The sequence below is a fragment of the Geotrypetes seraphini genome, chromosome 3 (genome assembly GCF_902459505.1).
Source record: "Geotrypetes seraphini chromosome 3, aGeoSer1.1, whole genome shotgun sequence".
NCBI lineage: Eukaryota > Metazoa > Chordata > Amphibia > Gymnophiona > Dermophiidae > Geotrypetes > Geotrypetes seraphini.
This window is the reverse complement of record NC_047086.1, coordinates 25,703,927-25,719,633: the sequence shown is the minus strand read 5'-3', so window position 1 is coordinate 25,719,633 and position 15,707 is coordinate 25,703,927. Positions and strand designations below refer to the sequence as shown.

General features: G+C 42.9%; 1 protein-coding gene and 1 pseudogene across 2 annotated transcripts in view; both read right to left on the bottom strand.

The window, feature by feature from the left end:
- ORC3 (origin recognition complex subunit 3) overlaps positions 1-15,707 on the bottom strand; it is a 172,328-nt gene that overhangs the window by 25,760 nt on the left and 130,861 nt on the right. For both annotated transcript variants that reach the window (XM_033939886.1, XM_033939887.1), the window contains exon 15: positions 7,364-7,455. In XM_033939886.1, the coding sequence (XP_033795777.1) occupies positions 7,364-7,455 (92 nt within the window). The remainder of the gene's footprint in view (positions 1-7,363; positions 7,456-15,707) is intronic.
- On the bottom strand, positions 1,732-1,850 carry LOC117358282 (annotated as a pseudogene).

Here is a 15,707-nt window from a genome sequence, read left to right as displayed (position 1 = left end):
TTAATTTTCTTTCCTTTAGAAGCAGCAGATGAATCCAGAGACCAATGGGATAGCTCACTTCTACCAGCAGGTGGAGATAGAGAAACTGATTAACAGGTGTACTTATTTGCTGGCACTCCTCCTGTCTCATCAGTATAGCTCCTTGCCCAAGCACATTTAACCATCAGTAGGTATAGCATGTAAAAAACTTCTTTCCCAGAACACCTCGCGAACAGCAACGATACAGAATACAATCATGAACAACACCCAATCACTAAAAGCTGTACACGAAAAACTGACAACCAGATACCAGAAAGGGTGGGGCTCTGGATTCATCTGCTGCTTCTAAAGGAAAGAAAATTAACAGGTAAGAACATAATTTTACCTTCCTTAGCAAAGCAGCAGATGAATCCAGAGACCAATGGGATGTAGCAAAGCAATCCTTAATTTGGGTGGGAAGCAAATGCCGCCTTCGCAACGACCGAAGCATCAAAAAACCCCTATCGCATGTGCCCGCACATCCATGCAGAGACGCGGAGAGAAGGTACTCTCGGAAGACCAGTTAGCCGTGAGACAAATCTCCTCCAAGGCAAAACCCCTCTGGGCCGAGCCCAAGAAGCAGCCATCGCTCCAGCGGAATGGTCATGAAGTTCAATCGCCACCCGCTCCCCTGCCAGCAGGCAAGTATAAAGAATGTCCTCCTGGACCATTGAGCGAGGTAGGCATCGGATGCCGCCATACGCCTGAGGCGTTCCTTGAAGAATCCCAAAAAGGAGATATAAACCACTAACAGTTGTTAGAAACCGATCTCGCGGAGAACGCTACATACGTTTCAAAAAATGCAGTGAATAAAAGTACTGCTTCCACTATCTCCTTCCAGGAAGAAGGAAGGAAAAGCGAGCATGATGTAAAAGAAAGGATGACCCCCCCTAGAAAGAAATAGTGGTACCATCCGAACTGACACCCCATATGACGGAAATAAGGAATAGGAATCCCCGTTGAACAAGGCCTGCAACATCGCAACTGCAAAGCTGAAGCCATGACCACAAGGAATCCCATGGACAACCGCACAGCTCTTTAGAGCCCCAAAGGACAAGGCTAAAATGAAGCCATCGGTAACTTAGAAGAAGTACGTGAATGAATTACACCAAACCGGGCTTTCTAAGAGGTGCATGAATATACCGCCTTCTCTTTAGGAACTGAACTACAGGAAGCTGAGAAGTCAGCGTAGGGCCATATACCTAGTTCCTGTAACAAGCCAAGAATGGTAATTGAAGCTGAAGGGAATTGAACGCTATGCCATCGGCAATATACCTGTGCTAAAAAGGAACTCAGGAAGGGTGCAACTGTTGAGAAGTATTCAAGAAAGGAAACACCTCCAAAAGGAAGCAAAAGCCACAGGAGAAGACGTCTGTAGCGCCTGGATAAGAGAAGAAACAACCTGCTTCGCATTACCGTCACACGCCAGTCAAGACTGCTCAAAAGCTAGGTCGTAATACCAAAGTAGTATGAATATCCATGTTGATCTCAATCAAGGAGAGCAAAGTCGGAGATAAAAGGAAACTTCTTAGTACGGCTGTCGAAAGGCTCAACAGATCCACATAGCAAGGATGGCGCAGCCAAGCCAGAGATTGTACCAATACTGTGCCCCTAAAGCGAGCTTGAGATGGCAAATCCAAGCTATCATCAGCCAGGGGAAAACAGTGAAAAAGAGAAACCAGAGGATTTTTTTTTTTTTTTTTTTTTTTTTCAAGCCTACAGCACCTGGTAGTCCCAGGTGGTCACCCATCCAGGTACTAAACAGGCCCTATCCTGGTTGGCTTCTGAGATCAGACGGGATCGGGCACATTCAGGGTGGTATGGCTGTAAGAAAGAAGCCACACTGTTACCCCCTTTAACTCCCACTTCCTGTGCCCGCCTAAGAAGCTAGGAAGCATGGAATTGTGAGACGAGGCCATGAGGTCAAGTTCCAGGAGATCTTATTTCCACCACAAGAAAAGTGGAACACCTGAGCCAAAATTCCCAATAACCAGGATGTAGAAGATATCACTATAACTAACGTCTACACTTCTAGAGCGTACGCAGTGCTGTACACAGTAACATCCAATAAATGAGCTATGCTTAGATTTCGCAGAGAGAAAGACTAACCAAACTCTTTTCCTGACCTGAAAAATGATCGGTCAACCGAATAGAAAGATGAGGGTCCACCCATCGAAGTAGAACAACCACTGTACCTGGCAACTGAGTACATCACCTACTGCCCAAGCTGCAGAGAAACACCCCCATCATAATACTGACTGAAAGGGCCCTCAGCGGCATTCCGGAAGAATGGTCTGAAGCTCCAGAAAGGAAGCCTGACCATGCTCAAGAGTAGAAGAAGGAACCAGAACTTAGTCGCCTCTGAAGCCCAGACTCCTGAAGCTGAGGATGGAAGCCACCGAGCCCCCCAACCCGACAGTCCGGAATAGTCGGTGGTCATAAGCTAGTCCAGGAAAGACCGAGGCATGCCCTGGAAAGACAATCTTTCTGAGCCCCTAAATCATACAAAGCTATGCAGGAGAAGCCTAGCAACTAATAGGAGGCCAGAGATACCGAGAACCACTGGAATAAAAGCGGCTGCTGAGCGTTAGAAGGGAAAGCAAGCCGAGGTTCCCAGAGGGGTCAGCAATATGGATGCTAGAACCTGAACAGAATCCCATACTCTTAGCCATGGTAAGCGAAGAACGCCAATCTGAGATCGAGACTCCACACTCAAGGCTCTGGAAAGAATTACAAGTCTCTCCTATAAGAATAACCGCCTCAACCCAATATACCTATAACTAGTATAGGAAAAAAGAGCACTGCAAATATGAAGATGCGCATGTAAAGAATTGAGGAAAAGAAACCACCCGCTTCGTGTCAGTCAAAAGACCCGACTGGAAGTCGTCCGAATCAAGCAGGCAGTCAAGCATAAATCAGACAAATCGCCTGGCAGTGCCACCGAACCCTTGGGTAGGTGAAATGGAATGTGCCCCAAACCGAAAGCGCTGCTCCGAGAGAGGCAGGCCAACCTAGTGCAGACTCAGAGTCCATAGAGAAAATGTAAATATCTTCCCAGGTTGACTGCAGAAATGGGTAACCCTGAGAAACTAATGCAGCCGAATGGAATCCAGCCTGCCCAAAGCCCCCATCTTGGCCACCCACTAATAAGTGGTACCCTAAGAACTACAAGAACTGTCCCGAGGACCAGCCACACTTCAAAGAGAAACGCAAAACAGAGAGACTCTGGAAACGTAAGGAGGATGCAAAGGTGCAAGCATCCTGAAAAAAGTTCACAGCTCCCTGACCTGACAGTAAAGCGACTACTCCTTCATGAGAAAACTGTCAACCTGGAAAAAGAACACCGTCTTGTGATGTGAAGGGGAGCATGAGGACATTCAGCAACCTGCCTGAGCTTTACGCAAGCAAAGGAAAGACAAGGCGCACCAGGCGTAATCCAGAAGCAGAATACGCCTCTCCAGATAAACGAGCTGTACCTGGCAGAAAACAGACCAGGTTTCCACTCCAAAAGAGAGCGTAAGGGGAGAATTCATTGGGCATACAGTGCCAGCTACCCTACGACCTCGCAAGCAGAGGATCTTGCCCTTAGGGATCAGCCGCCACTAGACCATGCTTCCAGAGCGGAAGGCCGTCTAGCTTTTTTTTTTTTTTTTTTTTTTTAAATAGACTTGAACCTTCGCCTCTTCTTTTGGAGCCATATCAGCTCTACTCCTTAGCTGGGGCTTGAACCACAGCTCCTTGTTACTAACCCAGCACACAACCCTTGCGCCACCAGGTTTTCACAGACAAGCTGGCCCACAGCAAGAAGAAAAGAACCATCAGGCCTCAAGAGAGACCCTCCACTCGGAATTCCTGCAACTACCCCGCAGAAACAAGTCAAGAGCCCAAGCAGGCGGACGCAGCACCCAGGCAGAAGGCCTAAGGAAACCTCCAACATCACCGCACGTTATCGGAACCCCGAGTGAAGAAATGAACCACACGAATGATACACTGGCACGCCCTTGACACCTACTCCACCTTGCTGTTCGCTAACCCATAAGGCAGCAAAACCAAGCGTAGGCAGCCAAACTCAGGGCAGAAACTTAATGTGGAAGTGCCTAGGTATATAAATGGACAGCCCCCAATAACAACCTCTTCTTTTTTTTTTTTTTTTTTTCTTGTTAAGAGAAGCATGTGGACAACACCACAGCAAATGGAGCACTGCAATACGGGGCACAGCTGATTTCAAACAAAAATAAGCCGCGGTACACGCTTAAGTTAGCTGTAGGACATGAGTCAATGAACCTCGCGGCGCTGGGGGCCCAAGCGCGGGCACTTTCCTGCCAGAATCAAAACCGGCTGGCTCCCCCAACAGCGCTGTACAAAACAGACCGGGAGCTCATAGCCAAAACCGCAGCACACCGCTCCGCAAAGCAGACGGCGAGGCCCGCGCTGAGAAAGGCAGCCGCCCTGAATAACTCCCCGAGTATTGCAGTGCTGGCGACCCAAACTCGGACTGTTTCGCGCCAAAATAGGCCGGCTCCTAGAACATTGCCGCTCACACCGGCTTGGAGCCCATAACCGAAGCATATAAAAAATGCAAAACACACCTCGGGGAGGAAATTGGAAAAGGCGCATGGCTCCCAACAGTAGGGGAGCACAAGCTCGCACCACCCGCGCTATAGAACGATTCAGCTCCAGTTCAGATAATGTATAACACACCCGGAGCCGCCCTCACAATTTGCGGCCATATCGAGAGCCACACATTTACCCACGGGTCGTGGCAGTATCAAGAAACAATGTCCCAGAAACTACCAACCCCACAGCACAAGCGCTAGGGTAAGAAAAAGAAGCGCTCCTTGGTTATGCGCAGGAATACAGAGGCCACCTACCTCACTGAAGCAAGCTCATACCAAAACATATTCCACCACAAAACAAAACTGCCATAGTCAAAAACCCACAGCTCTCACACAACCACAAAGCTCAGAGACCAGTAGAATAAAACACATACTCACAATCTACTGGATAGTGCCGGTAGACGCCGGCAACACCTGCTGCCCAGCACGAGCAGGGCAAAAAAGTCAGCTGTGTAGGCCCCCTTTTTTTTTTTTTTTTTAAATGGGAAAGAAGAAAAATAGGGACCAGGGCAGACCCTCTATCATTGGAGGGAGGGTGAGGCAGGGACAAGGGGGGGCCCAAGTGTAACCTCTAAAGTCGGCACCGATTAGCCGGACACCCCTGTCTCACTGAAGAGAAAAAACTCAACAGGAGAAACAGAATGGCAGTCTCACTGAAGAGAAAATCTCAACAGGAGGTAATAAAGTTCCAGCCACAGCCAGAATCCAGGAGCTAGTTGAATAGCGACTTCCACCTGCTTGGAGATAGAGAATACTGATGAGACAGGAGGAGTGCCAGCAAATAAGTACACCTGTTAATCAGTTTCTCTATCTCCACCTGCTGGTAGAAGTGAGCTATCCCATTGGTCTCTGGATTCATCTGCTGCTTTGCTAAGGAAGTGAAAATACCTGCTTGCTGTCCCCAGATAACACTTGTTATGGTAAGTAACTGTGCTTTATCCCAGGACAAGCAGGCAGCATATTCTCACTTATGGGGACTCCCTAGTTTACTGCAATGGGATGGAGAGAGAGTTTGCCATTAAGAGATGAAATTTTGTAATACTGCTTAGTCTAGATGAAGACGACGAAATTAGGCACAGTGTGCCCCTGCAACATGCAGTCTCCCATTATTTTGACTTTATAATGCTGCTGGCATAAACAGTGTTATTGCTGGTGCTTTTCCTGATGAAGCTCGTCTAAAATTAGTATGAGCGAAATGGAGATCTTCCGTCGTCATGAAGCTAAGTACTCTATAATCTATATTTTTTGAATGAGAGAGTACTGTTTGTTAATTGAAGACCAGTACATGAATCAAAAAAAGATTTGCAAAGTATTTTTATGAAGCAAAATAAGATTTGTATAATATTTAACACATTTAAAATATTTAAAATAATAAAAATGAAAAAAGAATGTTTTGATAAAAATTGAGAAAATAGGAGAATTTACAGGACCGATGATAGCTCACCCTATGGTTATTAGCTTGAAAAATATATTGAACTTTTAGCTGTGAGCGCTTGAGATCCTTAAAGTATTTCTCCATTATATCCAGTTTGGATATTTTGTCTTGTGCTTTAGCCAATTTTGTAAGTATTTAATAAATTTTCCACACATGTCTGATCTCTCCAGAGATCCTCCTTCGGGGGTATCTCAAGGAGATTTTAGGTTTGGAGAATGCGGACACAATGCAGTTTTCTAATTATTTGCTTCAAAAAAAGGAAAATTGTTTAACAGTGTAGACCAGCTTGTCTCAACTGAATTCAATCTTACTGAATTTTTAGAAGATTCACAAGACTTGATACAATCTAGGTCCACCTTACTGATTTCATGTGTAAACGAATCAGACAAACTTTTGGTTATGAAAATGTATTTCAGAAATAAAGAGGCTAAGGGCTCTTCTATTAAACTGTGCTAGAAGTTTCTAGTGTGGGGAGCCAATCTGAATGGCCTGCGCTGCTCCCGACGCTCATAGAGTTCCTATAAGCATCGGGAGCAGCGCGGGCCATTCGGTGCGGCTCTGCGCTAAAAACTGCTAGTGCAGTTTAATAGAAGAGGGGGTAAGTTTTGTGGAGATAAAATAATGATTTTTCCAGATGTGGTTAGATCTACACAGCTTGGGAGGAAAGTCTTTCTAGCATTGAAACCCAGAGCGGTAGGTCTAGGTGCCACTTTTTTCCTTAAATTTCCGTGCAAGTGTCTGCTAAATTTTCAGAATAAAGAATATGTCTTTTGGGATCCCACCCAACTAGATAATTTTCTTTCAGTTAACGAGAAATAAGATCTGAAATCTTGTCTTTTGGTTAGGACTTTATGTTAGGGTTATTTAAGTTAAGTACCTGAGATATTTAGGAGGTAAAAATCCTATGTAATTTTCTTTAAAAATGGCTTTGTATTGTAGCAACATCCTTCTCTCGTATTTGTGGGCTAGAAGGAATTTCTGTTATCATGATATATGATTATTTTTCCTTTATTTATCTTTGTAAAGTTCCTCATCTTTAATCTTTTGTATTTCAAAAGTGTGAAAATTTTTTTCAATAAAAAAAAAAAATAAATTTTTTTTAAAATATAAAATACAGAATTTTAAAAGCAACAACTTTTCTTAATTACCAAGAGGTCACAAAAACTGGAGAGTGAGCTGTTATGAGCATAAGGGTCAGAGCCACAGAGGGAGAAGCATAAGAGAGTGTGTATGAGTGTGAGTGTGTGTAAAAATTGAAAAGAATTATGATGGAAATAAAGTCAGTTTTCCTGACCTTCTGCAAGTGATAAAGATTTGTTCTCTTCTGCAAGGCCTTCCTTGGTGAAGTATTCCCATCCTTCAAATGCTCTTCTGAAGAAACAGAACCTGTGTGTGTTCAGCGACAAAGAGTAAAAAGATTAGACCTATCAGCTAACCCAAATCAGAAAGAACCCAGGTCACCAGACAACTGGCACACTGATTTCCATGGTCAGGGGATCTCTGTACAAACAATCCCTAGCTTTCATTTCCATCATAACTACAAAACTTTAAGATATCTCGATACTGTGTAAAGTCTTCACCACCACCTGCAATATTTAAACACTGTTGACATTCTCACAATACACTGTTTTGTAATGCAAAAGATGCAGGAGGATGTGACATCAGAAACTATGGATTAAGCCATTTAAGGGCTCCTTTTACAAAGGTGCGCTAGCGTTTTTAACGCACGCACCGGATTAGCGCGTGGTAGCCAGAAATCTACCGCCTGCTCAAAAGGAGGCGGTAGCGGCTAGCACACTTGGCAATTTAGCGCGCGCGCTATTCTGCACGTTAAGGCCCTAGTGTGCCTTTATAAAAGGAGCCCTAAGTCTCTTAGACAAAAGGGAATTGGGCAAAAAAAAGCAGCAAGGCAGTAATCATTTTATTGCTTAGTGCACAGTAGAAATATTGTCTCTCATCAGAGAGTTTAATATCTGCTAATTTCTAAGAAAGGAATCCAGACAGCAGACAGGTACTGAGAGTCCCAAAGCTCATTTGCAGACTATATTTCTTTTTTGAACATAGCATTTACAGTGATACAAAGCTGATTCAAAGCAGTTCAAACAGTTAAGAACATAAGAATTTGCCTCCGCTGGGTCAGACCAAGGGTCCATCGAGCCCAGCGGTCTGCTCCCGCGGCGGCCCATTAGGTCCATGACCTGTTGAGTGATCTTTTGTCTAGCCCGTTGATTTCTACTCCCGACTTGCCCCTAAATATATAATTGACCTTTTCTCCTTCTCTGCCAACAGACACAAGAGAAGCTCTCATTCCTACTTTGTTTCCCGCCCAGTTAGAGGTTGTAAACTGAAAAAAACACCATGAACACCTTCTTTCACATCAAGCAGCATTGTGGGGTAAAGACCTAGATCAACTGCTTTCGCCCACTACTTATGAGGAATTCAGGAAACGTCTAAAAACTCAACTGTTCCTAAAGTATCTAGACAACTGACCCACTCATCTTCTTTCTCCTCCATAGTGATTCCTCTGTGCTATTAATCTCTTTCTCCTCAACAACGCATTTCCGGTCCTATTAACTCTCCTCTTCCCCCTCTTAAATTCAATCAATTTGTACCTCGCTTAATCTATTGTAAACCGCATAGAACTTAACGGTATTGCGGTATATAAACTGTTATTATTATTATTATGTCCTGAAAAACCCCTCTTTCCCTTTTATCTATGCCCTATTTTGCTCCTGTGTCCTCCTTTATCTGTATAGTGTGTATGTTTTATTGTCATGTCTATATTGTAAATTATGTAATCTCTGTCCTGTCTCGATTATATTGTGGATGTACTTTGTAACCCGTTCTGGGCTCCTTTGGGAGGATGGGCTAAATAATTGAATAAATAAATAAGTAACTGACTTCTTTTTTAATTCTTTATTTAAAGTTTACAATGATATACAAGAATTACAACTTGAGCAGGAACAAGGGAGGAAAACAGTTAACAAAAACTATCTCCAAATAAACATTAAGGAAACAAAATCTATCCTTCTTAGACCTCAACAATCTGTAGAGGGAGTGATCTTAAGACATGGGACCAAATTTATTAAAAGGAAAAAAAAAAAAGCTAAAGGCTTAACGGTGGCTCCTACAATCTATTATTACTTCTTTTTATTCTCTAGAGATCTTCTTTAAGTCTAGAAAAAAGACCGCAAATGATCAGGAACAAAAAAAGTATATTTTATCCTTGCATATTTAATGAGGCACTTGCATGGATACAGAAAAAGTTTTCTTCTTTCTTGAGTTTCTTTATTCACATCAGGGAATATCCATAGTCGCTGTTCAAAAAATAAAAGTTTGTGATTTGTGGAAATAAAATTTTAAAACAGAATTTAAATCTTGCTGAAAAATGAAAGAAACAAGCAGAGTAGCTCTGTCTTCAATTGTAGATATTGTTGATTCCAAGATCTCTGAAATATTTCCCAAGTCCATTGTAGCTTGTTGTGTTTGATTCTCTATTTCTGGCTTGCTCCCTTGCTTTTTTGTGGCAGGTAGGTAATAAATCTTATTTAAAGGAGGTATAGCCTCAGGAGCATAGCCAAACTTTTGTATTAAATATTTCCTGAACAGCTCTACTGCAGAAATTTCCACTGACCTCGTGAAGTTTAACAGTCAGAGGTTGAGCCTTCTGTTAAAATTTTCTAATTGTTCTATTTTTCTGTGTGTCATTAGTTTGTCCTTAATCAAAGCATTTAGTGCTGATTTTAAAGAAATTATGTCCTCACTTACTGCAGTAAATTTAATCTCATTATCAGATTTAAAGTCTTCAACAATCTTGGACAAAGAGTCTTCTTTCCTTACCAAATCAGCTGTTTCTTGGGCAGACTTTTGAACAGTCCCATCCATTTTTTGGAAGCATTTTCCAGACGTCCAATAGAGTTACCTCCATCTGGCTTGAAGCAGAACCTGCAACTCCAGCTGATATCACCTTCTCCGCGGGATCTTTCTCTGCCCGACTTCCCTCAGCAAAGACCATCCCTGCAGCCACTTCGGCATCGGGTCTGCTCTGCAAGGCAGGCATCTCACACGCGGGACACGGAGGAATAAACGGGTTCGGAGGCGACAAAGAAACTTCCGGCTCCAGTGCGACCGCCATGGCCCCAGGCGCCAGCACAAGCGAGCCTCGCTCTCCAGAATGTGTAGGAGTCCTGGCAGTGAAGTCCAGAGTCGTCTGGCACAGGGGCGAAGCGTCCATTGGTGAGGGTCCCATCCGGACCGCGCCTTTGCACTTTGTATGAGGCATCGTGAGGGGAAAATCTAGAAACACTAATAGAGAAGAGAGTACTCCAGACTAGAGAATGACACGGTGACACTGTTCCCGTCCCCGTGGATAACCGCGGGAAATAATCCCATGTCATTTTCTAGTGTCTATTTCAACCTCAATCCTTCTACACCAGCATTCTTCATAGCAAAGCTTGTGGGTCAGTAGTTGTGGCCATTCATATTCTGATTCTTATGTGAGCCAAGGATAATGAAGCCATTGTGACATCACTGATGTGATTGGATCTTAGGCACTGGTGGAATGAGGCATTATGACATCACAATATCTGCTCTGGATACCAGAGACTGTCATTCTGTAGTGTCTATCTCAACCTCAATCCTTCTACACCAGCTTTCTTCAAAGCAAAGCTTGAGGGTCAGTGGTTGTGGCCATTCATACTCTGATTCTTCCCTCTCTCCTTAAAGAATGACATGGAGATGGTTTCCCGCGGTTATACGCGGGGATGGGAACGGTGATGAATTTTGTCACCGTGTCATTCTCTACTCCAGACTTACATCTTGGCCCCGCCCCCTCCCCAAATAATTGACTTCTAATACTTCCCTGCATAGAAAAATCTTATTATTCAGAAACTTCAAACTATAATATCTAAGGCATTGCCCTAATTACAATACCCTGCCAAAATTCTTCCTTACGCTTCTAGACCCTGTTGTGTTCTAATGTATTTTCTTTTCTTGCTGTAAATCGCCTTGAGCCTACTTAGTATAGTGCGACGCACAAATAACAGAATAGATTAGATATCTGTGAGGTGATCAGAAAGGAATTTATCCTCATGCTGAAAAGCAAACACCATTACAGTGTGCTTTTAAGTGCTTTACTGTCTAATTATCAATTTCTTTAAACTTTATCCATCATCCATACTTGCAGTCATTACCTGTTAGGGGGTGTAGTCTGTTATTAAACAAATTGTGGGCTGATCAGAGGCCGGATCAAGATGGCGTCGGGAGTGGATGCCTGAACGAGCTGTGCTGCTCGTTGCTCCTGGACCCGCGTTGTGCGATTTCTCCCCAGTAGCGATATGGGGAAGAGGAAGGGAGTTTCTCGCTTGGTCCCTCCGGCGACTGAGTCCCCTCAACGGCTGATCCAGACAACGCTAACGAGCGTCTTTGCTCGTTCGGGTGAGGAGACTCGAACTACTTCGGGAGGAAGCTCGGAATCTCCGGGGAACCTCAGCGCAGAGAGTCGGGCTGCGCTGAATCCCAGCCCGGAAGTGCACTAGTGCAGGGAACGGCTGCAATCTTGCGGCCCTGAGAGGGAGAGCTTGATCCCAGTACAGGAGGGACCTTCGGAAGAAGGAGGAGACGGGAACATCAGAAACTTCCCTGCACTTTAGAGGAAGAGGTGAGAGGCGCTTCGGGAGGGAATGAAGAAACCAGACAAGATAGATATGGAGGCGCTATGGCAGGCCATATCAGTCATGGATTCCAATCTCAAATTGACTTTATCTACAATTAAAACAGATTATGGAACTGTCTTTTCCAAGGTGGAACAACAAGGGGTACTTCTTAATAATTTGAAGGAAAAGTTGGAGGAAGAGGAAAATATTCTGAATGATGTAAAGAAGGTACAAATGGAATTGGTTAAGGAGAGATCTTATGTTTCCCGCAAGATGGAGAACTTTGAAAATCAACTGAGGAAAAATAATTTAAGAATTTTGAATTTTCCAAAATGTCCTATTTTATCACCAGTTGAGATGGCTAGGAAATATTTTCGTGAAACCTTAGTCATACCACCAGAAAATTTACCTCCAATTGTTAGAGCTTACTATTTGAATATAAAGACACCACAAGGGGAATCCACTCCTACAGAAACCTTAACGGATAATGTAGTGGATATGAATCTATCTTCATTTTTGGAAAATTCCCTTGAGGTTATCACTCAAAGAACTACCATGTTGACTCTGGCCTTGGAGAGTGATAGGGAATTTATTCTTCATATGTATTTTCGTCATATAAATGATAAGATTTTGGGCTCTAATGTTCGAGTTTTTCCAGATTTAGCTCAGAGGACTCAGAGACGTAGGAAGGAGTTCTTGTCCTTGAGGCCAAGAACCCTTGCCTTAGGGGCTACATTTCTTGTTAAATTTCCTGCAAAGTGTTATGTATCTTATCAAGATAAGAATTTTCTTTTCTTTGAGTCTAAACAACTTTTGGAATTTATTGGATCAAAAGAAAGATCGGTAACCATGTCTAGTGATGTATGACATGCCAGCTGGCTGTAATTAGGGAATCTAATGCCGTGACCTTAATTAACTTTGTTATTTGTTATTTCTATTTGGAAGTTTATTTCTTTTCTTGATCTTCATTTTTGTTGACCAAATAAGATATAGTTAATGTTTTCTTCATAACTTTTATTGAATATAATTTCTGGATCTGTAGCATCGTGTAAGGCAATGCTTGTATCTAAAATTGAAAATCTTATAAATAAAAAAAATAAAAAATAAACAAATTGTGATTAGTAAATACTTCAATGCTGTCTGGCACCGACCTCACCAACTCTACCACAATGACATTCCCTGATGATTATGCAAGCTTCGATGGAACCTAGAACGATAAAGGATATGGACTCCAAACTGGGACAGCAGTTCACCACCATATCGGAACCTTTTTGGACTAAGCTAACACTGGTGGCTTGCAGTTGACTATTGAATGTCTGACTTGCTTATATTTCACTTAGAGTTTGATGCTAATTATAACTCTTACTAATCTGGTATGGGGGACTCCCTCCTGGGGAGGGGAACGACAGGAATTGGGGGAGGGGGAGTTCTTTCTTGTTCTGTGATGCGGTACCCTTCACAGTTTATTACATATACTGTTTGGTCTTGTATTGACATTTGATAATGATGTTTTTGCGATATCACCGACCAATGTTTGCTTGTCACTGTTTGTTTGAAAATGAATAAAGATGATTTTTAAAAAACCAAAAACAAATTGTGATTGTATCAAAAGATGCTCTTATGGTGTGTGTAGGGCAGGGAGGGTGCAAAGATGGTAGTGGGGTGGGTAGGCTTGGGGGGGCATTGGGAGGGGGTTTGGATTGTTTTTTGTTTGGTTGGGGGGTGGAGTGGGGTGTTGCTTTGTGTAGCTTTGTTGCTGTATAGGGGGGACATCTTTGAAACTTATCTGCTTTATTTCACAGATTGCTGGAGATATGTGATCAAGCGACACAGTGCCACAGTTCCTGAAGAAGAAGGGACTGACCTTTGAAACGGAGCTCTGTTGGACTTAAAGTAGCACATGGAGCCGTTTTGTGTAAACCCTGAGTTTTCATACCAGTGAGATAAGTACTGATGTGATTTTTTGATTTTTCTGGCATTTGCATGACTGTGGATTTTTCAGTTCATTGCTATAGCATGGATTTTGGACGCTGGTTGTGTTCTATTATAGAGCAACAGCAGTTGAATCTTACGTTTGATTTTTGCACTTAAATTGTTGCACTTTTGAATTTTTGATTACACTACGAGAGTGGCCCGGGGATGTTTCACAAACCATTACCCGTGTGGGTTTGACAAATTAACAACTCTTTTTGATTGGAGGGATATCTATCTGGTTCCCTCTTTACACATAAAAATGTAATGTTTCTTTGTTCATTTTGTGTATCACTGTAGGCTCTTCTGCTGTTCACCTATTTTAGAAACAAGAGAAAGATCATTTTCCTGGGTATAGGGGGGACAGATACTGTGTTGATGATATATTTGCTAATGTCATGATGCTGCTAACTCTAAATAAATCAGATATGAACATATCTTCTGTCAGGGCCTTCTGTCAGGTCCTTCTATACTTGGCTAAAATATTTTACATTACTTCTCAGAGAAATAACAGAAGATCTCACACCCTTTTTGTTTTTCTACCCGTCAAGGGTTGTAAAAGTAAGAAATACCACGATCGTACACTTTCCTTTAAAGCAGTGGTCCAAACCTGTCCTGGGAGACCCCCAGCCGGTCAGGTTTTCAGGATATCCCTAATGAATATGCATGAGAGAGATTTGCATACCTGTCACTTCCATTATATGCAAATCTCTCTCATGCATATTCATTAGGGATATCTTGAAAACCTGACTGGTTGGGGGTCCCCCAGGACAGGTTTGGGAACCACTGCTTTAAAGCAACCTTCCACGACAAGGTCTTTCATCATCTTCTCCTTAAGTCACATTCTTATTTTCACTTCAGAAGACAATTAAAAACTCATCTTTTCAAAATTTATAATCAATTAGTTTCTTTGATCCTACTTAACTAATTAACCTTTTGTAAACCGCATTGAACTCCAAGGTTATGCGGTATAGAAATCTGATTTTATGTTATACATTAAATACTAGTAGAATAATGGGTACACTTCATGTCAAAATGATTGACAGGTGAGATAAGATAAGGATCAGTCAATCAGTGTTCACTTCTGCGTTAGACCAGGCCACATCATGCCCTGCCCACGCTATACCCATGTGCTGCTCGTGCCATGAATGAATGGTGGTAGCTCTACCCACTGCCTACCCCCAAAGTAATGCCTCCCTCTGTCTATATCACCAGAAATGACCCCTGCTGCTTTCTGATGATATCAGCAGAAACAGGGGAGGGGGTATCTAACCCCTGGAAATGCACTTTTCTGATGATGTCAGTGGAAACAGGGTTGGCTGACCCTGGAAATGCACTTTTCTGATGATGTCAGTGGAAACAGGGTTGGCTGACCCTGGAAATGCACTTTTCTGATGATGTCAGTGGAAACAGGGTTGGCTGACCCTGGAAATGCACTTTTCTGATGATGTCAGTGGAAACAGGGTTGGCTGACCCTGGAAATGCACTTTTCTGATGATGTCAGTGGAAACAGGGTTGGCTGACCCTGGAAATGCACTTTTCTGATGATGTCAGTGGAAACAGGGTTGGCTGACCCTGGAAATGCACTTTTCTGATGATGTCAGTGGAAACAGGGTTGGCTGACCCTTGAAATGCACTTTTCTGATGATGTCAGTGGAAACAGGGTTGGCTGACCCTGGAAATGCACTTTTCTAATGATGTCAGTGGAAACAGGGTTGGCTGACCCTGGAAATGCACTTTTCTGATAACATTGGCAGAAACAGGTTTTGTCTGACACCTGAAATGCAAGTGACTGTTACCAGAGTATACAATCATTACCAGAAGCAGTCTACTAAAACAGAGAACAGAAAAATTTTAACTCTGTTAAAAGAAAGAGGCTTTAAGACCTAATTTTTAGAGTGAAGTTAACAGTTTTGTGATAATCATGAAGGAAACTATTGAAGAGCATTTACTATACCCAAAAGCTACAGGGAACTTTGGGGGCATAAACTTTGCTTCAAGCTGCTAAAAAGC